Source organism: Bombina bombina, chromosome 1 (genome assembly GCF_027579735.1).
Source record: "Bombina bombina isolate aBomBom1 chromosome 1, aBomBom1.pri, whole genome shotgun sequence".
Classification (NCBI taxonomy): domain Eukaryota; kingdom Metazoa; phylum Chordata; class Amphibia; order Anura; family Bombinatoridae; genus Bombina; species Bombina bombina.
In genome coordinates, this window is record NC_069499.1 from 51,528,733 (window position 1) to 51,554,801 (window position 26,069).

At 39.8% G+C, this 26,069-nt stretch overlaps 1 protein-coding gene across 1 annotated transcript in view; it reads left to right on the plus strand.

Moving 5' to 3' along the window:
- Positions 1-26,069, plus strand: part of CEP128 (centrosomal protein 128) — a 667,652-nt gene that overhangs the window by 250,473 nt on the left and 391,110 nt on the right. The window contains exons 14-19 of the mRNA XM_053697350.1: positions 3,917-4,267; positions 5,186-5,402; positions 12,383-12,816; positions 22,530-22,685; positions 24,814-24,990; positions 25,364-25,423. Of these exons, the coding sequence (XP_053553325.1) occupies positions 3,917-4,267; positions 5,186-5,402; positions 12,383-12,816; positions 22,530-22,685; positions 24,814-24,990; positions 25,364-25,423 (1,395 nt within the window). The remainder of the gene's footprint in view (positions 1-3,916; positions 4,268-5,185; positions 5,403-12,382; positions 12,817-22,529; positions 22,686-24,813; positions 24,991-25,363; positions 25,424-26,069) is intronic.

Genomic DNA, 26,069 nt, shown 5'->3' on the forward strand with positions numbered 1-26,069 from the left:
GTACATGAAAGAATGAATGGGGCCATGTATCGTGAGATTTTGAGTGCAAACCTCCTTCCATCAGCAAGGGCATTGAAGATGAAACGTGGCTGGGTCTTTCTGCATGACAATGATCCCAAACACACCGCCCGGGCAACGAAGAAGTGGCTTCGTAAGAAGCATTTCAAGGTCCTGGAGTGGCCTAGCCAGTCTCCAGATCTCAACCCCATAGAAAACCTTTGGAGGGAGTTGAAAGTCCGTGTTGCCCAGCGATAGCCCCAAAACATCACTGCTCTAGAGGAGATCTGCATGCAGGAATGGGCCAACATACCAGCAACAGTGTGTGACAACCTTGTGAAGACTTACAGAAAACGTTTGACCTCTGTCATTGCCAACAAAGGATATATAACAAAGTATTCAGATTAACTTTTGATGTTGACCAAATACTTATTTTCCACCATAATTTGCATATAAATTCTTTCCAAATCAGACAATGTGATTGTCTGTATTTGTTTCCACATTTTGTCTCTCATAGTTGAGGTATACCTATGATGAAAATTACAGGCCCCTCTCATCTTCTTAAGTGGGAGAACTTGCACAATTGGTGGCTGAGTAAATACTTTTTTGCCCCACTGTATATGGACAACTGTCCAAGAAAGAATACAAACTATACAAACATTAGCACAAAATAGTTCCACAGATCTGCCTTATATGTATGCCAAGAGAATACTTGTGTTTAATATGTCAAACTTGAATGTATTTGTGTGTTTTAATGCTTCCAAAATAAGTAATCGAAATTTATAGGCACAATATATTATTTTAATTAATAAGAATAGTACAGTTATTAATCCAGGAAAAAATAAAGGATACCTTTAACTTGTAGAAAGGTTGGATTAAATGTACAAAAGATCTTTGTAGATATAGAAGTTAAATTTCCACCAACAACAGAGTGTAAAATACGAACCTGAAGGGCATGGTATGATACCTTGTTAGGATCATACGGTACAATTGCAGGAACATTGAATGGATTTGATATAGAAACATGCATGGAAGTTTTAGGTCTCATGTCTGCAGCATCGGACGCGATCCCCTTTGCTTGTTTTCATATGAGACCTCTGCAGCTTTGCATGCTGAATCAATGATGCAGGGATTATACTCTGATATCACAGTTCATATACTTAAATCCCAACATTCAATGCTCTCTGTCCTGGTGGTTAGTCTATCATCGGATTATTCAAGGGGCCTCTTTTGTTCGTCCTGCTTGGACTGTGATTTCAACAGATGCAAGTCTCACAGGTTGGGGAGCTGTCTGGGGGTCTCTCACAGTACAAGGAGTTTAGAATCCTCAAGAGGCGAGCTTACCAATCAATATTTTAGAACTCTGTGCTATTTTCAGGGCTCTTCAGGCTTGGCCGCTATTAAAGAGAGAATTATTCATTAGTTTTCAGACAGACAATATCACAACTGTGGCATATGTCAATCATCAAGGGGGGACTCACAGTCCTTTAGCGAAGAAAGTATCATCTCGGATACTTTCTTGGGCGGAATCCAACTCCTTTCTGCGATACATATCGCAGGTGTAGACAATTGGGAAGCAGATTATCTCGTCAGTCTTTACATCCAGGGGAGTGGTCTCCATCCAGATGTATTTTATCATATTGTACAGATGTGGGTTCTCCCCGAAATAGATCTGATGGCTTCCCATCTAAACAAGAAGCTTCCAAGGTACCTTTCCAGGTCCAGGGATCCTCAGGCGGAGATGGTGGATGCATTAGCAGTTCCTGGGTTTTACCAACCTGCTTACATTTTTTCGCCTCTAGTTCTTCTTCCAAGGGTGATCTCCAAGATCATATTGGAACAATTGCATGTGTTTCTGATAGCACCAGCATGGCCTCAAAGGCTGGATGTCCAGTTGCCAACCTTGACCACTTCCTTTAAGGCCGGACCTTCTGTCTCAAGGGCCGTTTTTCCTTCAGGATCTCAAATGGCTAAATTTGAAGGTATGGAAATTGAACACTTAGTACTTAGTCATAGAGGTTTCTCTGACTCAGTGATTAATACTATGCTACAGGCTCGTAAGTCTGTTTCAAGGAAGATTTATTATCAGGTTTGGAAAACCTATATTCCATGGTGTTTTTCTCATAAATTCTCTTGGCATTCTTTTAGGATTCCTAGAATTTTACAGTTTCTTCAGGATGGTCTGCAAGTACCTTGAAGGGACAAATCTCTACTCTTTCTGTTTTATTTCATAGAAAGATTGCTAAACTTCCTGATATTTCCAGGGAAGTAACACTATGATACAGGCTCGTAAGTCTGTTTCAAGGAAGATTTATCATAGGGTTTGGAAAGCCTATATTTCATGGTGTTCCACTCATGATTATTTTTGGCATTCTTTTAGAATTCCTAGGATTCTACAGTTTCTTCAGGATGGTGTTCCACTCATGATTATTCTTGGCATTCTTTTAGAATTCCTAGGATTCTACAGTTTCTTCAGGATGGTTTAGATAAAGGTTTGTCTGCAAATACTTTGAAAGGACAAATCTCTGCTCTTTCTGTTTTATTTCATAAAAAGATTGCTACGCTTCCTCATATTCACTGTTTTGTTCGGGCTTTGATTCGTATCAAACCTGTTATTAAATCTATTTCTAAATTTGTTATTAAAGATTTTGCAAGCTCCTCCTTTTGAGCCTATGCATTCTTTGGATATTAAACTACTTTCTTGGAAAGTGTTATTTCTTTTGGCTATCTCTTCTGCTACAAGAGTTTCTGAATTGTCTGCCCTCTCTTGTGGGTCTCTTTATCTGATTTTTCATCCAGATAAAGCTGGTTTGCGGACTTCTTTTAAATTTTTACCTAAAGTTGTGAATTCTAACAACATCAATAGGGAAACTATTGTTCCTTCCTTGTGTTCTAATCCTAAGAATACTCTTGAAAGGTCTTTACATTCTTTGGATTTGGTAAGAGCTTTGAAATATTATGTTGAGGCTACTAAAGATTTCAGAAAGACTTCTAGATGCTCCGGGTTCTTGTGTGAGCCTTACAGCGACTCTGTGGGTCCTGTATCGTCCTGCTAGGCACTCCGGTTGTGCCGCTACATCTTGTGAGTAGCCACCCTTAGGGGCTCCGTAACACGCCTTTTTTTTGTTTGGAATTCCAGACAATATCACCCTATGTGGCGCCTCTATTTCTCTCCTTATTAGTTTTCATCAGAAAGACTTCTAGTCTATTTGTTATTTTTTCTGGTTCCAGAAAAGGTCAGAATGCCTCTGCCATTTCCTTGGCATCTTGGTTGAAGCTTTTGATTCACAAAGCTTATTTGGAAGCGGGCAGTCTCCACCTCAGCGAATTACAGCTCATTCTACTAGATCAGTCGTCACATCTTGGGCTTTCAAGAATGAAGCTTCAGTTGATCAAATTTGCAAAGCAGCAACTTGGTCTTCTTTGCATACATTTACTAAATTTTACCATTTTGATGTGTTTGCTTCTTCAGAAGCAGCCTTTGGTAGAAAGGTTCTACAGACAGTGTTTCAGTTTGATTCTAGTGCCTATGATTTGAGTTTTTTTAATTTTTTAAAAGAAAACTTAGTTTTTTGGATCTAATTTCTCATTGGAAATAGCGGTTTTTATTTTATCCCTCCCTCTCTAGTGACTCGTGAACTTCCACATCTTGGGTATTATATCCCATGCGTCACTCGCTCATGGACTCTTGCCTCCTATATGAAAAAAAACATAATTTATGTAAGAACTTTAGCTGATAAATTCATTTCTGGGGGGTTATGATTATATATATATTCTGCTAGACTGAAACAGATGGGGACTTTCTTTCTGTTTTAGCAAGAATTTTTCATTTTATTTCTAGAGCGATGTAGGTTATATGTAGCACCTTGTTTCAGTTGAGACAGAATTCAAGGTTCCATTTAATCTCCTTCCCACCTAGGCTCTGACTTCTGACATGGAGAAGCGAGAGAGACTGCAGCTGCGAATGCTGGAGCAACTAAAGGATATTCAAAGTCGCTATGAGACATGTGAAAGGGAGCGCAGGCTGGTGGAAGAGCAAGCTTCTGAGATGGGCCAGCAACTAGAGGAGGCAGGAAGGGAGTCTGAGCAATACGTGGTTGAATTAAGGCAGGCAGAGGTGATGAGGCTTGAAGTTGAGAAAAAAAAAGAAGAGCTAAAGACGAGAGCACAAGAAGCAGTCAAGCGCTTGAGGCTAAGATGTAAAAAGCTGGAACGGGATCTGGAGAAGAAGGAGGAGAACATCAGCGAGATTACAGATCAAAATGTCCAGGTGAAGTGTGTTAATTTCTTTAAAAGAATAGTTACGTCAAAATTTAAGCTTTCATGATTTGTATAGAGCATGCAATTTTAAACAACATTTTAATTTACTTCTATTATCTTATTTGCTTGTTCTTTTTGTATCCTTTGTTGAAAAGCACCCAAGGTAAGCTCAGGGCCCAGGAATGCATTACTGGGAGTTAGCTGCTCATTGGTGGCTGCACATATATGCCTGCTGTCATTGGTTCACCCAATGTGTTGAGCTAGCTCCCAGTAGTCCATAGCTGCTCCTTAAACAAAGGATACCAAGAGAATGATGCAAAATTAATAATAGAAGTAAACTGGAAAGTTGCTTAAAATTGTCTGAGTCATGAAAAATAAATTGGTTTTATTTCCCTTTTAAAGGGATAGTAATCCCCCAAATTTTCTTTTATAATTTAGATAGAATATACGATTTTAAACAACATTCCAATTTAATTATATTATCAAATTTTCTTTATTCTCTTGTTATCCATTGCTGAAGGGACAGCATTGCACTACTGACAGGAAGCTGAAAATATATATTTAGCCAATCACAAGAGACAAATGTGTGCAGGCACCAATTAGCAGCAGCTCTAGTCTATGATATGTGCGTATTCATTTTTTAACAAGGGATACTAAGAGAACGAAGCACATTTGAAAATAGAAGTGAATTTAAAAGTGTCTTAAAATGACCTGCACTATCTGATTCATGCAAGTTTAATTTTGACTTTCCTATCCCTTTAAGGGCAAGTTAGAGAGGCAAAAAGTATTTATAGCTGCATCCAATACTTTTACATGACAAACATTTTTAACTTTTTTTTCCCCCTCTTAGTACTTAAAATATTTCCAATTGTGTTTTTGTCTTCTCATGACTTTTAAAAATAATATGCCTCCCTGGCTCCATATGCAGGTCACAAAGGAAAAGGAGGAGACAAAGTCACAACTACAGTCTATGCTGCAGCAGGCTGAGAACCTGCGAAGGGAGCTCTCTGAAATTCTTGCCAAGCGGGCTTTGCAGGAAGAGGAGCTTCATCTGCGTGAGGTGCGTCTAAGTGAGGCTCATGAACAGCGAATGGAACTGGAACGGGAGCTACGGGAATCTCAAGAGACCATTGTTCGCCTAGAAGGTAGCATATTGTGTCCCTTAAATAAATCAGAAAAAAATATAAGGCAGGTTTTACCAATTTTTTAAAAAATGAAGAGGTTGCGAAAATATTGAGCCACAATCAGATTTTGTAGAAACAAGGAAATTGGCAACAAAAAACAGAATAATCAAAATGTAATTGCAATTAAGCTATGCAGTTAAATTAAAGGGACAGTCTACACCAGAATTTGTATTGTTTTAAAAGATAGATGATCCCTTTATGACCCATTCCACTGTTATATTAATATACTTTTTACCTCTGTGATTATCTTTTATCTAAGCCTATGCAGACACCCCCTGATTACATTTGTTTTGACAGACTTGCATTTTAGCCAATTTGTGCTTACTCCTAGGCAACTCCACGTGCATGAGCACAGTGTTATCTATATGACTCACATGAACAAACACCCTCTAGTGGTGAAAAACTGTCAAAATGCATTCAACTTAGAGGCGGCCTTCAAGGTGTAAGAAATTAGCATATGAACCTACTATGTTTAGCTTTCAACTAAGAATACCAAGAGAACAAAGCAAAATTGGTGATAAAAGTAAATTGAAAGTTGTTTAAAATGACATGCCCTATCTGAATCAAGAAAGTTTATTTCTCCAACATAGGTGTGTCCGGTCCACGGCGTCATCCTTACTTGTGGGGATATTCTCTTCCCCAACAGGAAATGGCAAAGAGCCCAGCAAAGCTGGTCACATGATCCCTCCTAGGCTCCGCCTTCCCCAGTCATTCTCTTTGCCGTTGTACAGGCAACATCTCCACGGAGATGGCTTAGAGTTTTTTGGTGTTTAAATTTAGTTTTTATTCTTCAATCAAGAGTTTATTTTAAAATAGTGCTGGTATGTACTATTTACTCTGAAACAGAAAAGAGATGAAGATTTCTGTTTGTAAGAGGAAAATGATTTTAGCAACCGTTACTAAAATCGATGGCTGTTTCCACACAGGACTGTTGAGAGGAATTAACTTCAGTTGGGGGAAACAGTGAGCAGACTTTTGCTGCTTGAGGTATGACACATTTCTAACAAGACTTGGTAATGCTGGAAGCTGTCATTTTCCCTATGGGATCCGGTAAGCCATTTTTATTAAATAAGAATAAAGGGCTTCACAAGGGCTTTAAAGACTGGTAGACATTTTTCTGGGCTAAAACGATTGATTTATAAGCATTTTTAATAGTTCATAGCTTTGAGGAGTTATTTTATTCTTGGGAATTATGTAAAATAACCGGCAGGCACTGTATTGGACACCTTTTTCACTGGGGGCCTTCTCTAATCATAGGCAGAGCCTCATTTTCGCGCCTCTATTGCGCAGTTGTTTTTGGGAAGCAAGGCATGCAGATGCATGTGTGAGGAGCTCAGATACATAGAAAAAGCTTACTGAAGGCGTCATTTGGTATCGTATTCCCCTTTGGGCTTGGTTGGGTCTCAGCAAAGCAGATACCAGGGACTGTATAGGGGTTAAATATAGAAACGGCTCCGGTTCCGTTATTTTAAGAGTTAAAGCTTTCAAATTTGGTGTGCAATACTTTTAAGGCTTTAAGACACTGTGGTGAAATTTTGGTGAATTTTGAACAATTCCTTCATACTTTTTCACATTTTCAGTAATAAAGTGTGTTCAGTTTAAAATTTAAAGTGACAGTAACGGTTTTATTTTAAAACGTTTTTTGTACTTTGTTATCAAGTTTATGCCTGTTTAACATGTCTGAACTATCAGATAGACTATGTTCTGTATGTGAGGAAGCCAAGGTTCCTTCTCATTTAAATAGATGTGATTTATGTGACACAAAATTTAGAGAAAATGATGCCCAAGATGATTCCTCAAGTGAGGGGAGTAAGCATGGTACTGCATCATCCCCTCCTTCGTCTACGCCAGTCTTGCCCACACAGGAGGCCCCTAGTACATCTAGTGCGCCAATACTCCTTACTATGCAACAATTAACGGCTGTAATGGATAATTCTATCAAAAACATTTTAGCCAAAATGCCCACTTATCAGCGAAAGCGCGACTGCTCTGTTTTAGAAAATACTGAAGAGCATGAGGACGCTGATGATAATGGTTCTGAAATGCCCCTACACCAGTCTGAGGGGGCCAGGGAGGTTTTGTCTGAGGGAGAAATTTCAGATTCAGGGAAAATTTCTCAACAAGCTGAACCTGATGTGATTACATTCAAATTTAAATTGGAACATCTCCGCGCTCTGCTTAAGGAGGTGTTATCTACTCTGGATGATTGTGAGAATTTGGTCATTCCAGAGAAATTATGTAAGATGGACAAGTTCCTAGAGGTCCCGGGGCCCCCCGAAGCTTTTCCTATACCCAAGCGGGTGGCGGACATTGTAAACAAAGAATGGGAAAGGCCCGGCATACCTTTTGTCCCTCCCCCTATATTTAAGAAATTGTTTCCTATGGTCGACCCCAGAAAGGACTTATGGCAGACAGTCCCCAAGGTCGAGGGGGGCGGTTTCTACTCTAAACAAACGCACTACTATCCCTATAGAAGATAGTTGTGCTTTCAAAGATCCTATGGATAAAAAATTAGAGGGTTTGCTTAAAAAGATGTTTGTTCAGCAAGGTTACCTTCTACAACCAATTTCATGCATTGTTCCTGTCACTACAGCAGCGTGTTTCTGGTTCGATGAACTAGAAAAGTCGCTCAATAAAGATTCTTCTTATGAGGAGATTATGGACAGAATTCATGCTCTCAAATTGGCTAACTCTTTTACTTTAGACGCCACTTTGCAATTGGCTAGATTAGCGGCGAAAAATTCAGGGTTTGCTATTGTGGCGCGCAGAGCGCTTTGGCTAAAATCTTGGTCAGCGGATGCGTCTTCCAAGAACAAATTGCTTAACATACCTTTCAAGGGGAAAACGCTGTTTGGCCCTGACTTGAAAGAGATTATTTCTGATATCACTGGGGGTAAGGACCACGCCCTTCCTCAGGATAGGTCTTTCAAGGCTAAAAATAAACCAAATTTTCGTCCCTTTCGCAGAAACGGACCAGCCCCAAGTGCTACATCCTCTAAGCAAGAGGGTAATACTTCTCAAACCAAGCCAGCCTGGAGGCCAATGCAAGGCTGGAACAAAGGTAAGCAGGCCAAGAAACCTGCCACTGCTACCAAGACAGCATGAGATGTTGGCCCCCGATCCGGGACCGGATCTGGTGGGGGGCAGACTTTCTCTCTTCGCTCAGGCTTGGGCAAGAGATGTTCTGGATCCTTGGGCGCTAGAAATAGTCTCCCAAGGTTATCTTCTGGAATTCAAGGAGCTTCCCCCAAGGGGGAGGTTCCACAGGTCTCAATTGTCTTCAGACCACATAAAAAGACAGGCATTCTTACATTGTGTAGAAGACCTGTTAAAAATGGGAGTGATTCATCCTGTTCCATTAGGAGAACAAGGGATGGGATTCTACTCCAATCTGTTCATAGTTCCCAAAAAAGAGGGAACATTCAGACCAATCTTAGATCTCAAGATCCTAAACAAGTTTCTCAAGGTTCCATCGTTCAAAATGGAAACCATTCGGACAATTCTTCCTTCCATCCAGGAAGGTCAATTCATGACCACGGTGGATTTAAAGGATGCATATCTACATATTCCTATCCACAAGGAACATCATCGGTTCCTAAGGTTCGCCTTTCTGGACAAGCATTACCAGTTTGTGGCACTTCCATTCGGATTAGCCACTGCTCCAAGAATTTTCACAAAGGTACTAGGGTCCCTTCTAGCGGTGCTACGACCAAGGGGCATTGCAGTAGTACCTTACTTGGACGACATACTGATTCAAGCGTCATCCCTACCACAAGCAAAGGCTCATACGGACATTGTCCTGGCCTTTCTCAGATCTCACGGGTGGAAAGTGAACGTAGAAAAAAGTTCTCTATCTCCGTCAACAAGAGTTCCCTTCTTGGGAACAATAATAGACTCCTTAGAAATGAGGATTTTTCTGACAGAGGCCAGAAAATCAAAACTTCTAAGCTCTTGTCAAGTACTTCATTCTGTTCTTCTTCCTTCCATAGCACAGTGCATGGAAGTAATAGGTTTGATGGTCGCGGCAATGGACATAGTTCCTTTTGCGCGAATTCATCTGAGACCATTACAACTGTGCATGCTCAGTCAGTGGAATGGGGATTATACAGACTTGTCTCCGACGATACAAGTAGATCAGAGGACCAGAGATTCACTCCGTTGGTGGCTGACCCTGGACAACCTGTCACAGGGGATGAGCTTCCGCAGACCAGAGTGGGTCATTGTCACGACCGACGCCAGTCTGGTAGGCTGGGGCGCGGTCTGGGAACCCCTGAAAGCTCAGGGTCTTTGGTCTCGGGAAGAATCTCTTCTCCCGATAAACATTCTGGAACTGAGAGCGATATTCAATGCTCTCAAGGCTTGGCCTCAGCTAGCAAAGGCCAAATTCATACGGTTTCAATCAGACAACATGACGACTGTTGCGTATATCAACCATCAGGGGGGAACAAGGAGTTCCCTGGCGATGGAAGAAGTGACCAAAATCATTCAATGGGCGGAGACTCACTCCTGCCACTTGTCTGCAATCCACATCCCAGGCGTGGAAAATTGGGAAGCGGATTTTCTGAGTCGTCAGACATTTCATCCGGGGGAGTGGGAACTCCATCCGGAAATCTTTGCCCAAATAACTCAATTGTGGGGCATTCCAGACATGGATCTGATGGCCTCTCGTCAGAACTTCAAGGTTCCTTGCTACGGGTCCAGATCCAGGGATCCCAAGGCGACTCTAGTAGATGCACTAGTAGCACCTTGGACCTTCAACCTAGCTTATGTATTCCCACCGTTTCCTCTCATCCCCAGGCTGGTAGCCAGGATCAATCAGGAGAGGGCATCGGTGATCTTGATAGCTCCTGCGTGGCCACGCAGGACTTGGTATGCAGACCTGGTGAATATGTCATCGGCTCCACCATGGAAGCTACCTTTGAGACAGGACCTTCTTGTTCAAGGTCCGTTCGAACATCCGAATCTGGTTTCACTCCAACTGACTGCTTGGAGATTGAACGCTTGATTTTATCAAAGCGAGGGTTCTCAGATTCTGTCATTGATACTCTTGTTCAGGCTAGAAAGCCTGTAACTAGAAAAATCTACCATAAAATATGGAAAAAATATATCTGTTGGTGTGAATCTAAAGGATTACCATGGAACAAGATAAAAATTCCTAAGATTCTATCCTTTCTTCAAGAAGGTTTGGAGATAGGATTATCTGCAAGTTCTTTGAAGGGACAGATTTCTGCTTTATCTGTTTTACTTCACAAAAAGCTGGCGGCCGTGCCAGATGTTCAGGCTTTTGTTCAGGCTCTGGTTAGAATCAAGCCTGTTTACAAACCTTTGACTCCTCCTTGGAGTCTCAATTTAGTTCTTTCAGTTCTTCAGGGGGTTCCGTTTGAGCCCCTACATTCCGTTGATATCAAGTTATTATCTTGGAAAGTTTTGTTTTTGGTTGCAATTTCTTCTGCTAGAAGAGTTTCAGAGTTATCTGCTCTGCAGTGTTCTCCTCCTTATCTGGTGTTCCATGCAGATAAGGTGGTTTTGCGTACTAAACCTGGTTTTCTTCCGAAAGTTGTTTCTAACAAAAACATTAACCAGGAGATAGTCGTGCCTTCTTTGTGTCCGAATCCAGTTTCAAAGAAGGAACGTTTGTTGCACAATTTGGATGTAGTTCGTGCTCTAAAATTCTATTTAGATGCTACAAAGGATTTCAGACAAACATCTTCCTTGTTTGTTGTTTATTCTGGTAAAAGGAGAGGTCAAAAAGCAACTTCTACCTCTCTATCTTTTTGGCTTAAAAGCATCATCAGATTGGCTTATGAGACTGCCGGACGGCAGCCTCCTGAAAGAATCACAGCTCATTCTACTAGGGCCGTGGCTTCCACATGGGCCTTTAAGAACGAGGCTTCTGTTGATCAGATATGTAAGGCAGCGACTTGGTCTTCACTGCACACTTTTACCAAATTTTACAAATTTGATACTTTTGCTTCTTCTGAGGCTATTTTTGGGAGAAAGGTTTTGCAAGCCGTGGTGCCTTCCATCTAGGTGACCTGATTTGCTCCCTCCCATCATCCGTGTCCTAAAGCTTTGGTATTGGTTCCCACAAGTAAGGATGACGCCGTGGACCGGACACACCTATGTTGGAGAAAACAGAATTTATGTTTACCTGATAAATTACTTTCTCCAACGGTGTGTCCGGTCCACGGCCCGCCCTGGTTTTTTTAATCAGGTCTGATGATTTATTTTCTTTAACTACAGTCACCACGGTATCATATGATTTCTCCTATGCAAATATTCCTCCTTTACGTCGGTCGAATGACTGGGGAAGGCGGAGCCTAGGAGGGATCATGTGACCAGCTTTGCTGGGCTCTTTGCCATTTCCTGTTGGGGAAGAGAATATCCCCACAAGTAAGGATGACGCCGTGGACCGGACACACCTTTGGAGAAAGTAATTTATCAGGTAAACATAAATTCTGTTTTTTGATTAGACTGTCCCTTTGAAGCGTCTACTAGCCTGATCCTGTTCCATCTATTCTCCTCACCTTCACCACCACCGTTGACCCCATCACCCAGGTCCCACTTAGACAATCCCTACCCTCTGTTAGTTGTAGCCCCCACCAACAGCTAACCTCTCATCCAACTGTTAAATCCTCCCTCCTTATAAAATAAAAACAATATGTTAGTAAAATAAAATAAATAAATAAAAATAATCCCCAAAAGGTCTTATTTAAGTCGGGTAGAAGAGTTTTCTTTTTTTTTCAGGCCAGCAGAAACAGGTCCCTTGTGTTTCTCTCTACAATATGAACCTATTTTCGGAGTACCCTATTGTTTATATATAATTGCAAAGAATTCGGATTGCTTACTTGTTGTTTAAATATAATTCAAGCTTATGCGCTACTTTTTATGTATGTTCATTTGTTTATTCTTTCTAAATTTACTGCTATATTTCAACTTAGGGGAACTGCAGAGATATCGAGAACTTCAACACCAGCTACAGGAGGACCAAGAGCGACTACAAGAGGAGTTGGGGTCACTTGGCCGGGCTTATGAAAAGAGTAAAGAGAAAATGTTGGAGTTGCAAGAAGCAGTTAAAGATCTCAGTGCGGAGCGAGCAGAGCTAAATAGCAGGTTAGCACAGGAAGAAAAATCTGGAAAAGAACTAAGGAGAAGTCTATGTGAGGCCGAAAAGCAGGCAGAGTTTGCCCGTGAAGAACTGACCTCGGCAGGAAGACAGCTAAAGAATGAAAGGGATGTACATCAACGAGAGCTCTCTGACCTGAGATCCACAATACAAAGTGCAAAGAGCAAGCACGAGCGTAGTATCCAGGAGATGCTGACACACTTTCGTCAGGAGAGAGAGGAGCTGGAGAACCACATCCTCCGGTTAAAGGTAACCAGTGAAATGTTTCTCCTACCTTCATTGCACCTTTACCCATGTTTGGCTAGATTACAAGTGGTGCGCTAATTTATTGTGCGCCTGTAAACGGGCAAATTCGCAGATAAACAGCCACTACATTACAAGTGGCTGGTTAGTGCTACCGCAAGCTCGCGGTAGCAAAAACACTATGAAAATTAATCGGAGATCAGATTTCTGGTTGATTAAAAAAAAATGTCCCCTAATTACCCCCACAAAAAAAGTGTTTTGTTCCCTTTTTTGATTAAATATGGCAGCATCTTTATTTCTTTAAATTATAGCTGCACAAAGCAATTTTAAGGGGTTGAAGTGAAAGGTTGTAAAAGTGCCTTTACATTGCAGTTTTTGGGTATTGTGTTATTCCTATAAATATATATGTTCTGTATGTGTGTGTGTGTATATATGTATATATGTGTATATATATATATATATATATATATTTATATATATACATACATACATACAACACACAGAGATTAAAAAGTTTATGTGGTAACTAACTCTTCCATTTTTGCTTTTAATCTTAGCTGAGAGCTTGTAAGTGAGTGCTGGACTTTCTCTGTGTGTTGTATTAATTTGTTTTGTAATTTTCCCTATGGTTCTTGCACCTAGACCTGTCTGGGGTTAACTGCCTGTGACTCTAGGGACAGCACAGTTTCCTGTGAGTGCCAGTGAGCACCCAGGGCTGAGCATGTTGCAGGGTCATGGGATGTGTACCCAGTCCGGTCTGCGAGTTCAGTTCTCTTCCGTGTTTTGTGTACATATATATATATATATATATATATATCCTCCAAAAAGAGATAAGCACAGTCTTACATTACCACAACTGCCAGGGTGCACTTCACTTAAAATGTATCTATTCCTCGTTTGCAAGAAGGCACTCACTAGTCTTAGTAAAAAAACAACTTTTAATTCATATGTTTAAAAAGCAAGTACATCCATAACGTTTCGATGTCGTTGTGACATCTTTATCAAATGTTCTGCTAACATCGCCAATATAGCACAATCGTGTTCCCACGATTTTCTGCTTTGGGAACACGATTGTGCTATATTGGTGATGTTAGCAGAACATTTGATAAAGATGTCACAACGACATCGAAATGTTATGGATGTACTTGCTTTTTAAACATATGAATTAAAAGTTGTTTTTTTACTAAGACCAGTGAGTGCCTTCTTGCAACGAGGAATATATATATGTGTGTGTGTGTGTATGCATATAAATACATAAATATATATGTATATATTCATATTCATATATATATATATATTTAAAATTTGCAAGCCAACGCTGCGCTAGCTTCTCTGCCGTGTCTCGCAGCATGAGAACGAGGCTCCCATTGGAGCCTATGGAAGTGCTTTCTTGTGAGTGCAAAGCTTCCCTGTAATGCGAAAGCAAGGTTGACTCATCCAGTAATACCAGCACACATTTGCGTGCGCTGGTATTACAAGTGGAGCGCAAATATTGTGTTTGTGAAAGCACAATTTTACGTTCCAGTTGTAATATGGCCCATTATTTATTTTTAGCTTTGCTCACCCTAGTAGTAAAACAAAACACAAAGAAGAGCACCTACAACTCACGTTAAAAGTATTACATTTATTGCACAAGAGCCCCTAAAATAGATAGATACTCTTAAGATAAAAACCAATCACAGCTTGTAAACTGTGAGTTCAGGAGTATTCTCCTTAGTACCATATACGTCCCGGGAATCCAGATGATAACGTAATCCGATTCCCAGCAGTGTTAACCCTGAAGCGATAGCGGTCCTCAGGTTATAGATGCCGCCACCCGGACATAGACATCCAACGTCTCACCCTAGTAGTGTTCACCAGCAAAGACTTGCTCTTTCAGTTGGGGCTATCCATAAAATCCGAAACCTGAAACCTTACCTTTTCATGTGGGAGTCCTGTGCTTCTTCCTGTTCGCTATCTTTTTATCTTGGATGTCCCTAGCAAATACTCGTCGACATGAATAGAACGAAGCTCTAGCACTCCTTACTCCTACTTCTGTACATCTTGTAGGATTCCGTTACTTTGGGTTCCTAAATCTGTTTCATTGTGAAAAATTAAGGAATATGACCAGTACATGTCTACAATTTGCATTTAAAATTAACTGAAAATTTTAAAAAGTTGCAATTATAATTGATGGAGGTTCAAACTAGCGTGGGCATTCTTCTAAAAGTTTTGCTCCTGCAAAAGATTCGCCAATTTATTTCTGTTATAAAATGTATCTCTTTCTCTTGGCTATCTTAGTTTTAATTTGGTCTCTTACCCTATAAAACATTTAAAGGGACATTTTAATGCAAACATTTTATGAACTTTTCCTTCTTGCATTACTGATCCTTGTTATTAGCTGTCTTGTCTTGTTCTCTGGAACAGCAATGTTTGCAGCTACCAAGTTGAACTTTGCTTGTAACTTAAAGGGACAGAAAAAAAAACACCTTGTAATTACAAGACATTTCTTTCATACTGGTGGGAGAGTCCAAGATCCATTACTACTATGAATTACTCTTCCTTACCACTAGGATGAGGCAAACAATACCAAACCCCAAGAGCCCCTATAAAACACATTCCTCAGTCTTTACTTTGCCTCCGCTGGAGGTGGTTTAAGAATAAAGATGTGCATTTGATTCTTTACAGAGAGGTGTTTTAAGTCTATATTGAGGCCCGATTCCCCTAAGAGTACAGTGCTTGTCCGAGGGATGTATTTGGGTAATGTTTTGTGGTTCTTTTTTCACCTCATGGGAAATTTATCATAAACATTCCATAATTGGTTGCAGAGACTTGTCTTTTTCCTCCCTCTATGGATCTACAATAGACTCCTATTTCAAAAACCTCTGCTTATATGTTTCAGTACTAGTTTGGCTGTCTGCTGCTTATTTACTGGTAGAGGAGTGTCTATTGGTAAGTATGTGTTGTTAATGTCTCCTGCTTTGTCTCCTGCTTTGCTTTGCAGTTTGGCTTAGCTCGCATTGTACCTGTAAGTCTATTTTAAAAGTTACTTAATAGAGGGTAAGTTATTTCAATTCTTCAAGAGTTTCTTTTAAGGGGGTTATAGTGTTTGTTGCTTTGCAGTGTCAAATGCAATAATGGAGCTGTCTGATTCTGTCCCGAAATCTACACTAGAATCCGAGTCTCCTGAACACCTTTCTACCATTATTGGGTGTGACCACTGTTAGCATTGGGGGCGTATCATCAGAGCGCATCTACGGTTAATTCAGGTGCTAAAACATCACAGTGTCTGACTGACTGCCTGTTTTTTACTTTTTATCTAGTAAGTGCAACAATGTGTGTTGCGTGTGTATCTTTGTAATAAAACTTCACTTGAATCGTGCCTTGTGTGCGCCTTTCTCTTTTTCTATTTTCATATCTTCTATATACCGAGCCAAGGGAGGGATTACCTGGCTGGATTGAGGCTGCACTTGAGAGGTGTTGTCTGCATCATGAGTCTGGACACAAGATCCGGCTTTAAAGAAAAAATTTGGGTTCAGTGTCCATTTAACTATCTTTTTAGTCCGGTTGATCAGATTCCGGTCGGACAACATCACCTCAGTGGCTTACATCAACCACCAGGGAGGGACTTTGAGTTCCTTAGCCATAAAGGAGGTTACTCACATTCTACAGTGGGCAGAAGCCCACAATTGTCTTCTATCTGCCATCCACATTCCAGGGGTGGACAACTGGGAGGCAGATTTTCTGAGCAGACAGACCTTTCATCCCAGGGAGTGGGCTCTCCACACAGAAGTGTTTTCTCAGATAACCCTTAAGTGAGGGGTTCCAGAGTTGGATCTGATGGCGTCCCGCCAAAACGCTAAGGTTCCAAAGTCCGGTTTAGGGTCATGAGATCCTCAGGCTATTCTGATAGATGCCCTAGCGCTTCCTTGGAGGTTTTCTCTGGCATATCTGTTTCCTCCATTTGCTCTCCTTCTACAAGTTATTGCTTGTATCAAACAGGAGAGAGCATCAGTGATCCTAATAGCCTCCTGCATGGCCTAGCAGGATCTGGTAAGAATGTCATCTCTACCTCCTTGGAGGTTACCTCAGAGGAAGGACCTTCTAATTCAGGGTCCTTTCCTCCATCCAAACCTAGATTCTCTGAAGCTAACTGCTTGGAGATTGAACGACTAGTTCTGTCTAGACGTGGTTTTTCTGAAGCGATCATTGAAACCATGATTCAGGCTCTAAAACCTGTTACTTGGAAGATTTACCATAAGATATGGCATAAATATCTTTATGTGTGCGAATCTAAGGGGTTGTCCTGGAGCCGGGTGAGGATGGCCTGTAGAAGGGTTTATCGGTCAGTACTCTAAAGGGTCAGATTTCTGCATTATCTATCCTTTTACACAATCATCTGGCAGATGTACCAGATGCTCAAGCCTTTGTTCAGGCCCTGGTTAGAATCAGACCTGTGTTTAAACCTGTTGTTCCCCTGTGGAGCCTTAATATAGTTCTTAAAGTTTTGCAGCAGGCTCCGTTTGAGCTGATGCATGTTGTTGATATTAAATTATCTTAGAAGGTTTTGTTTCTTCTTGCTATTTCTTCCGCTCGCAGACTTCTGTGCTTTCAGCTCTGCAGTGTGATTCCTTGTACCTTATTTTTCATGCTGATAAGGCGGTCCATCGTACTAAATTGGGATTTCTCCCTAAGATGGTGTCGGATCGAAACATTAATCAGGAAATTGTTGTTCCTTCTTTTTGTCCTTATCCTCCTTCTCATCCTCATCCTTCTTCTCATAAGGAATGTCTTTTGCATAACCTGGATGTTGTGCGGGCTATAAAGTTTTACCTACAAGCTACTAAAGATTTTCGGCAATCTTTTGCCCTGTTTGTTTTCTTTGGAAAGCGTAAAGGGTCAGAACTTAGATTAATTTGGCCTATGAGACTGCTGGACAGCAGCATCCTGAGAGAATTACGGCTCATTCCACTAGGGCTGTCTCTTCTTCTTGGGCTTTCAAAAATGAAGCTTCTGTGGAACAGATTTGCAAAGCGGCAACATGGTCCTCTCCATACTTTTTTCCAATTTCTACAAATTTTATACTTTTGCCTCGGATCAGGCTTCTTTTGAGAGAAAGGTTCTTCAAGCGGTGGTGCCTTCTGTTTAGGTCCTACTGCCTGTTCATTCCGTGTCCTCTAGCTTGGGTATTGGTTCCCACTAGTAATTGGAATGACGTTGTGGACTCTCCATGTCTTAGGAAAGAAAAAAAAATGTATGCTTACCTGATAAATTTCTTTCTTTACGGACATGGAGAGACCACGACCCCGTCCTCTTCTTTATTGTAATTTGGCAGTTTTTTTGAGTAAACCTCAGGCACCTTTTCACCCTTGTGTTTCTTCTTTTTCTATTTTCCTTTGGCTAAATGACTGGGGATTATGGGTAAGGGAAGTTACACTTAACAGCTTTGCTGGGGTGCTCTTTGCCTCCTACTGCTGGAGAGGAGTTGAATACCCCACTAGTAATTGGAATGACGTTGTGTACTCTCCATGTCCGGAAAGAAAGAAATTTATCAGGTAAGCATACATTTTGTTTTTAAGGACCCACTGGACAGAAAATTAGAGTCTTTTCATAGAAGGGCCTTTTTACAAGCAGGGTATTTACTTAGCTGATGTGGCTGCTGCTTCTACTTACTGGTTATCCAGTCTTTCAGAACAGTGTTCTGATGACTCTGTCCATGAAAATCTTTTGGGTCTACCTAAAAATGCTAATTTTTTTATTTGTGATGCTGTGTTTGATATTATAAAGATAAAATATCAAAAACATGTCTTTAGCAATCCTTGCCAGAAGAGCTTTATTTCTTAAATCATGGTCTGCTGACATGGTGTCAAAATCCAGATTGTCTCTTTTCTTTCAAGGAAATAAACAGTTTGGTTCTGATTTAGATTCTATTATATCTACTGTTACTGGAGCTAAAGGGTCTTTTCTTCCTCAAGACAAAAAGTCTAGAGGGAAATCTAAAGCTTCCAATCATTTTTCTTCCTTTCATCAGAATAAGGAACAAAAGGTTAACTCCTCTGCTCCAGTGGCAAGGCACCTCTGCCTCAGCCTGGAGGCCTAGTGCTAACTGGGGTAAGTCAAAGCAGGGTAAGAAATTATCCCTACTACCAAATTTGCATGAAGGTGTGGCCCCTGATCCAGAAGTTCTGTTCCAGATCCCTTGGTTCAGAATATAGTCTCACAGGGATATCGAATAGAATTCAGAACGAGGCTTCCCAGAGGAAGGTTTTTTCTGTCCAGTGTTCCAAGGAATCCTTTAAAAGCTCAAGTCTTTTTCCATTCTGTCTCAGATCTGGAAGCTATGGGAGTGGTTGTTCCAGTTCCTTTTCAGGAACAGGGGATGTGATTTTATTCAAATCACTTTATTGTTCCAAAGAAGAAGGGTCCTTTCAGACCAGTTTTGGATCTGAAAGCTCTAAACAAGTTTGTAAAATGGAAACTATTCTGCCTTTTGTTCAGCAAGTTCAGTTTATGTCCACAATTGCTTACCTACATGTTCCAATTTACAGTGAATATTTTCAGATTCTGAGGTTTGCCTTTCTGGACAAGCATTTTCAGTTTTTTGCTCTACCATTTGGTCTGGTTACAGCTCCAAGAATATTTACAAAAGTTCTGGGTGTCCTTTTGTCTTTAATCAGAACTCGGGGTATTGCAGTATTTCTTTACCTGGACGATATCTTGGTTCAAACTCGATCTTTTCGTTTAGCAGAAGCTCACACCAACCAGCTCTTGTTGTTTCTTCAACAACATTGTTGGAGGATCAATTTACCAAAAAGTAATTTGATTCCTCAAACAAGGGTAACTTTTTAGGATTTCAAATTGATTCAGTTTCCATGAGTCTTTCACTAACAGAACATAGAAGGTTAAATTCGGTGGCAACCTTCGGTCTCTCTCTTTTTCCTCTGTTGCTCTTTGTACGGAAGTTCTAGGTCTTATGATTGCAACTTTTGGATGCAATTCCGTTTACTCAATTTCACATGAGACCCCTTCAGCTTTGTATTCTTTGTCAGTGGTGCAGGGATCATACTCGGCTGTTTCAAAGCATATGTCTGGATCCCAGTACAAGTCGGTCTCTAACTTGGTGACTGGATCATCACTTAATTATTTAGGGGGCTTCTTTTGCTCATCCTACCTAGACTGTGATCACTACAGATGCAAGTCTTTCAGGTTGGGGAGCTGTTTAGGGGTCTCTGACGTCACAGGGAGTTTGGGATCCTCGCGTGGCGAGGTTACCAATAAATGTTCTCAAACTCAATGATATTTTCAGGGCCCTTCAAGCTTGGCCTGTGCTAAAAGAAGAGTATCTCATCTCTGCTTTCACTCGGACAATGTCACAATAGTAGCTTATGTCAACCATCAGGGGGGGAACTCACAGTTCCCTAGCCATGAGGGAAGCGTCTCGGACTCTCTCATGGGCGGAAATCAATTCTTGTCTAGTCTCTGCAATTCATATTCCAGGGGTGATGAACTGAGAAGCGGATTTACACAATAGTCAGCCTTTACATACAAGGGAGTGGTCTCTTAACCAGGATGTGTTCATTCAGATTGTGGAACTTTGGGGTCCCTCAGAGATATAGCTGATGGTCTCTTGTTCGCATATACTTTGCTGGGTCCAGGGATCCTCAAGCAGAATCAGTGGATGCTCTAGTAGCTCCTTGGCTGTTTCAGCTTGCTTATCTAATTCCTCTTCTGGTACTTCTACCAAGAGTGATTTCCAAGATACGCCTAGAGAAATCTTCAGTAATCCTGATTGATCCAGCTTGGCCTCACAGAATTTGGTATGCAGATCTAGTTCAGATGTTAAATTGTCCTACTTGGCATCTGCCTCTAATGGAAATCAAACGGTTAGTTGTTAGACACAGAGTTTTCTCTCTGTGAAACCTTAATTCAGGCCCGAAAGCCTGTAACTAGGAAGATTTATCATAAAGTCTGGAAGGCCTGTATTTCTTGATGTCTGGATCATGGTTTTTCCTGTCACTCATTTAAAATTCCTAGGATTCTGGAGTTTTCACAGGAGCGTTTGGATAAGTGTTTATCTGTCAGTTCTTTGAAGAGGCAGATTTTTGCTCTTTCAGTCTTATTTCATAGGAAGATTACTAATCTTCCTGATATTCATGGTTTTGTTCAGGCTTTGGTTCATATCAAACCTGTAATTAAGCAAATTTCTCCTGCATGGAATCTAAACTTTGTGTTAAGTGTTTTGCAGTTTCCTACTTTTGAACCTATGGTAGACATTAAACTGCTTTCCTGGAATGTGTTGTTTCTTTTGGTTATCTTTTCTGCTAGAAGAGCCTCTGAGTTATCTGCTCTTCTTGTGATCCACATTATTTGATTTTTCATCAGGATAAGGTAGTCTTACGAACTACTTTTTATTTTCTGCCTAAGGTTGTTTCTTTGGATAACATTAGCAGAGAGATTGTTGTTCCTTCTTTCTGTCCTTATTCTAAAAATACTTCAGAGAGATCTTTGCATAGTTTGGATTTTGTTAGGGTGTTGAAGTATTACATTGATGCTACTAAGACTTTTAGAGAAACTTCCAGTTTGATCACTTTTCTGGTTCCAGAGCAGAAACTTTCTGCTGTTTCTTTGGCTTCTTAGTTGAAACTATTGATTCTCAAGGCTTACTTGGAGGCAGGTCAGTCAAGCAAGAATGAGGCTTCAGTTGACTAGATTTGCAAAGCAGCTACTTGGTTGTCTTTTCATACTCTTTGCATACTATTACAACATTCTACCATTTTGATTTTTTTGCTTCTTCCGAGGCAGCCTTTCATAGGATCAGTTGTCTGATCTTTATTTGTTGCTCTCCTGATTGATTGATTTATCTTTTTAAGTTCATTAAAAAAAAAAAAAGCAATTTTATTGGGTCTGTGGATTTATTTTCTCAGTGAAAAAATGTTTTTTAAATCCCTCCTTATGTTATTACTCATGGACTCCACGGGTTGAGTAATGGATCGTGGACTCTCACCACCTGTATGAAAGAAAACACGCTTACCTGATACATTTATTTCATGGTGGTGAGAGTCCACGAGAACCCAGTCTTTGTTGTGGGGCTTAGTATTTTCTTTAAGCACATCTTTTTCCCTGCACCTTTTATGGTTCTTATTCCTTTTTCTTACCTCATTATGCTTGGCTATACATTATACTGAGGTATGTGTAAGGTGAGAGTGGTTTTATAGGGCTTTTGAGGTTTGGGAATCTTTGCCGCCTCCTAGTAATTCCCAGAAGTAATGGATCATGGACTCTCACCACAATTAATTAATCAGGTAAGCATAAATTATGTTTTCTGTTCTGTTACTATAGAATAACATATCAGTCAAGTCAACCTTTTTTTACATAATTTTTATTGTAATTTGTTTTCAGTAGCCAAATTACACCAAACATTTGACTTATTTGGAGGAGGCAATCTTTGCTTAGGTCCACAGACAACAAGGCTAGCCACAGTCATAAAGTTAGTATTAAGTACATTGTTTTGCACTTATGTCCAAAGGAATTTCTAAAATTTGATTGAAACAGCGCCAACAAATTGGAGAGATTTTTCTCACTGTAAATTATTGTGATTTGAGTTCTTAATGTTTGTACGTTTCTATTTTTTTTCATGGTGACCAGTTCACTTGATTAATTCCAAATAATTGTGCAGAATTACTTGTTGGAACGAGTCATGTCTGTTATGTGGATGTGCTAAGATTCCTGCTGTGTTTCAGGCCGAGTTGATGGACCACAAATCCCTTGTGAAATCAGAACGTCAGCGTGTGGAAAAGATAAAGGTAGAATGTGATAAACTGTCAGATGATGTGTCCCGCAGTAAAGAAGAGAATGCCACTCTCAGGTGTAAATACCATCTTGCCGTGGAGGAGAAGGTGAGAACAGTCACACTCCGGTACATCTGCAGCAAGTTAGGTTAGGCATGAGGACCTGTGTGTGACTCAAACTAATAATATGGTCCAACTCAATGCAGAAAATTGGTACATTTCAAAACCTATTGTATTTTTTTTTAATCTGTATTGTCTTATACACAATGTCATTTAGTCACATTCATTTAGTAAGGTGATCCAATGATTCGGAAAACATGTTTATGTTCATATGCTGTGTGGATTATTCCTACAGTACCAAATGTCGCTCTCAGGAATTTCACCTTACTTGCTATACTGGATTTGCACACTAGAGGTCACTTTTGCATTTGTGAAGTCTAATTTTCGTTATCAGGGAAACACATTTCTTCTCATTTCTTTTGGTAGTTAATGTGATACTGGTTCTTAGACATGATGTGTGTTCCAATTTAATGATTGTGTGTGCGCTCAACTATTCTAACTGTGTATACCCTTTAACTGGAAACGGAATGCCAGCAGTGGTAATCATTTGAACAGGGAGTGTAGATTAATTAATAAGCAACCTTATTTATTTATGTTTCTTTTATAAAACTGGCTATCGAACATGTCAACAGATTCTAGAGCTGTGTTTTTTTTATGGTGTGAGACTTAATCAGACTAGTCGCAGGATTGTATAGCAGAGATGCTTAGTACCAGATGGGAACCACATTTTGCCCTCCACGTGAGGCATACATGGGCCTGCATGTTTCTCTCATCCTTTGTTTCCTGCTGAGGGATCTGCATGTGATGTTCTTCTTCCCCATATGAGCTGTGGCTTTACACTTTATTTACAACATGTCCATTTCCTGCGACCCTTCCAGCAATCCAACATGTGCACAGTGGGGCTTCACATGCATGGTCCTTGTAATTCCCTTCTTATGTGTTATCTCTGCTTGATCCCAGATGTTGACCCAGTTTTGTGTAGATTGTAATAATCCATCCTATGCGTAAAACATTTTTTTATTTTTCAGGCAGGGTTGAATGGTCATTGGAGAGATAGATAGATTAGATAGATAGATTAGATAGATTAGCTTGATAGATAGATAGATAGATAGATAGATTAGATAGATAGATAGATAGATAGATAGATAGATAGATTAGATAGATAGATAGATAGATTAGATAGATAGATTAGCTAGATAGATAGATTAGATAGATAGATAGATTAGCTAGATAGATAGATTAGATAGATAGATAGATTAGATAGATAGATAGATTAGATAGATTAGATAGATAGATAGATTAGCTAGATAGATAGATTAGCTAGATAGATAGATTAGCTAGATAGATAGATTAGCTAGATAGATAGATTAGCTAGATAGATAGATTAGCTAGATAGATAGATTAGCTAGATAGATAGATAAGCTAGATAGATTAGATCAATAGATTAGATAGATAGATAGATTAGCTAGATAGATAGATTAGCTAGATAGATTAGCTAGATAGATTAGATCAATAGATTAGCTAGATAGATAGATTAGATCGATAGATTAGATCGATAGATTAGATCAATAGATTAGATTGATTAAATATAGAAATGTGCACATTTGCATTTTGTTTTTAAAGGGCTAGTTCTTCGTCAATGACTGCAGTTTAAAGACTATAATGCTTGTTATCTCTGCTTGATCCCAGATGTTGACCCAGTTTTGTGTAGATTGTAATAATGCACCCTATGCGTAAAACATTTTTTTATTTTCCAGGCAGGGTTGAATGGTCATTCGAGAGATAGATAGATTAGATAGATAGATAGATAGATAGATAGAGAGATAGATTAGAGAGATAGATTAGAGAGATAGATTAGAGAGATAGATTAGAGAGATAGATTAGAGAGAGAGATAGATTAGAGAGATAGATAGATAGATTAGATAGATAGATAGATTAGATAGATAGATATATAGATTAGATAGATAGATAGATTAGATAGATTAAATATAGAAATCCACACATTAGCATTTTGTTTTTAAAGGGCTAGTTCTTCATCAATTACTGCAGTTTAAAGACTATAATGCAGTATTTTTTCTTTCTTCAAAGTGGTGATCCTGCGCCCACCTTATTGACTGTGAGCAAAGCCTGTGCCTCTGGGCTGACTAATGTTTCACATTGTTTCCTTTACTTGCAGGAACAACAGGCAAACACATCAGAGCAGAGAATGAGCAAGTTGGAAGATACAAATCAGGAGCTGAAGGAACAGCTGAGTTCTCTAGAGACAGAGCGAGAGACCATTCTATGCGCCATTGAGTTGGAGATCAACACAGCGTGCCAGCTCCTGTCCAGTGACTCCACTGAAAAATTCAAAGTAATCTCTAACCCTTGATTCCCCAAACTAAACTTGTGAATATATTTCCTTAAAGGGAGACAAATAACCCACATCTGCTTTATTATGGATCTAAGTTATTTGCAAATCAAACTACCACTCTCCTAAATATGTTTGCAAACAAGTTGTAGAGCCCTTCACCATATTTTCCATATTGCTAGGTTAGGCCAGTTCTGCAGACATTTTCTCTGAATAGCCACCAATATGGGGGGGAACTGTAGGTTCAATTTCCAAGATTTTATATTTTTGAAATAATCGGGGTTAATATCACTAATCATATTTAAGGATTATAATTTGATTTTTATAAAGTTTACTATTCCGATTAACATGTTACTTTATAAATGTATTTTTCAAGGCTTTGTCAACATCCTCACACCTAAAGAGTGACCCTCACTACTGGCTGGCAGAGACCAAGGTAAGTTCATAAACAAAATGTTACTATGGTTTTCTAGCCCAGCATTATATGTTAGGTTGCCCAGACATTTGCATGGTTTTTCTTAAAAATAATAAATCAAAATACACACAAGCCTAAAAAAAATAATCTTTTTCTGCATTGACGACCCTTCTGGTGGCAAAGGATGTTCAATAGAATGAACTCATCTAGTTCCCTTGTTGCATGTGTTATAAAGGGATAGTCTTATCTGCAGATGGATAAAAACTGGACTCAAGTGGGAATGGAGTGTTAACATTGTAGCCTTATTCTGCAACACAGTATGGAAATGTCCACGTTACATGCTGCAGATGCCTTAATCTACCAGCTGTTTTATTAAGACTGCCGACCACACAGCGAGAAGCAGCTGGATGAGCTTCCAGTACTATATACTTACCTCTATTTATGTTTAATTTCCTTCTAATTGTTTTCTGTGATTCTCTTATCTCATCCTATTGAATTCACAGTCAGCTGGAAATGCTCAACTAATACACAAACACTATGGATAAGACCATTGAACACATTTTCCGTATTTACAGATAAACGGACACCACCTCCAAATAGACAACACATTTTACCTCTTCCTTTTAATACAGGGTACACACCCACATCCTGCTAAAATGTAGAGATT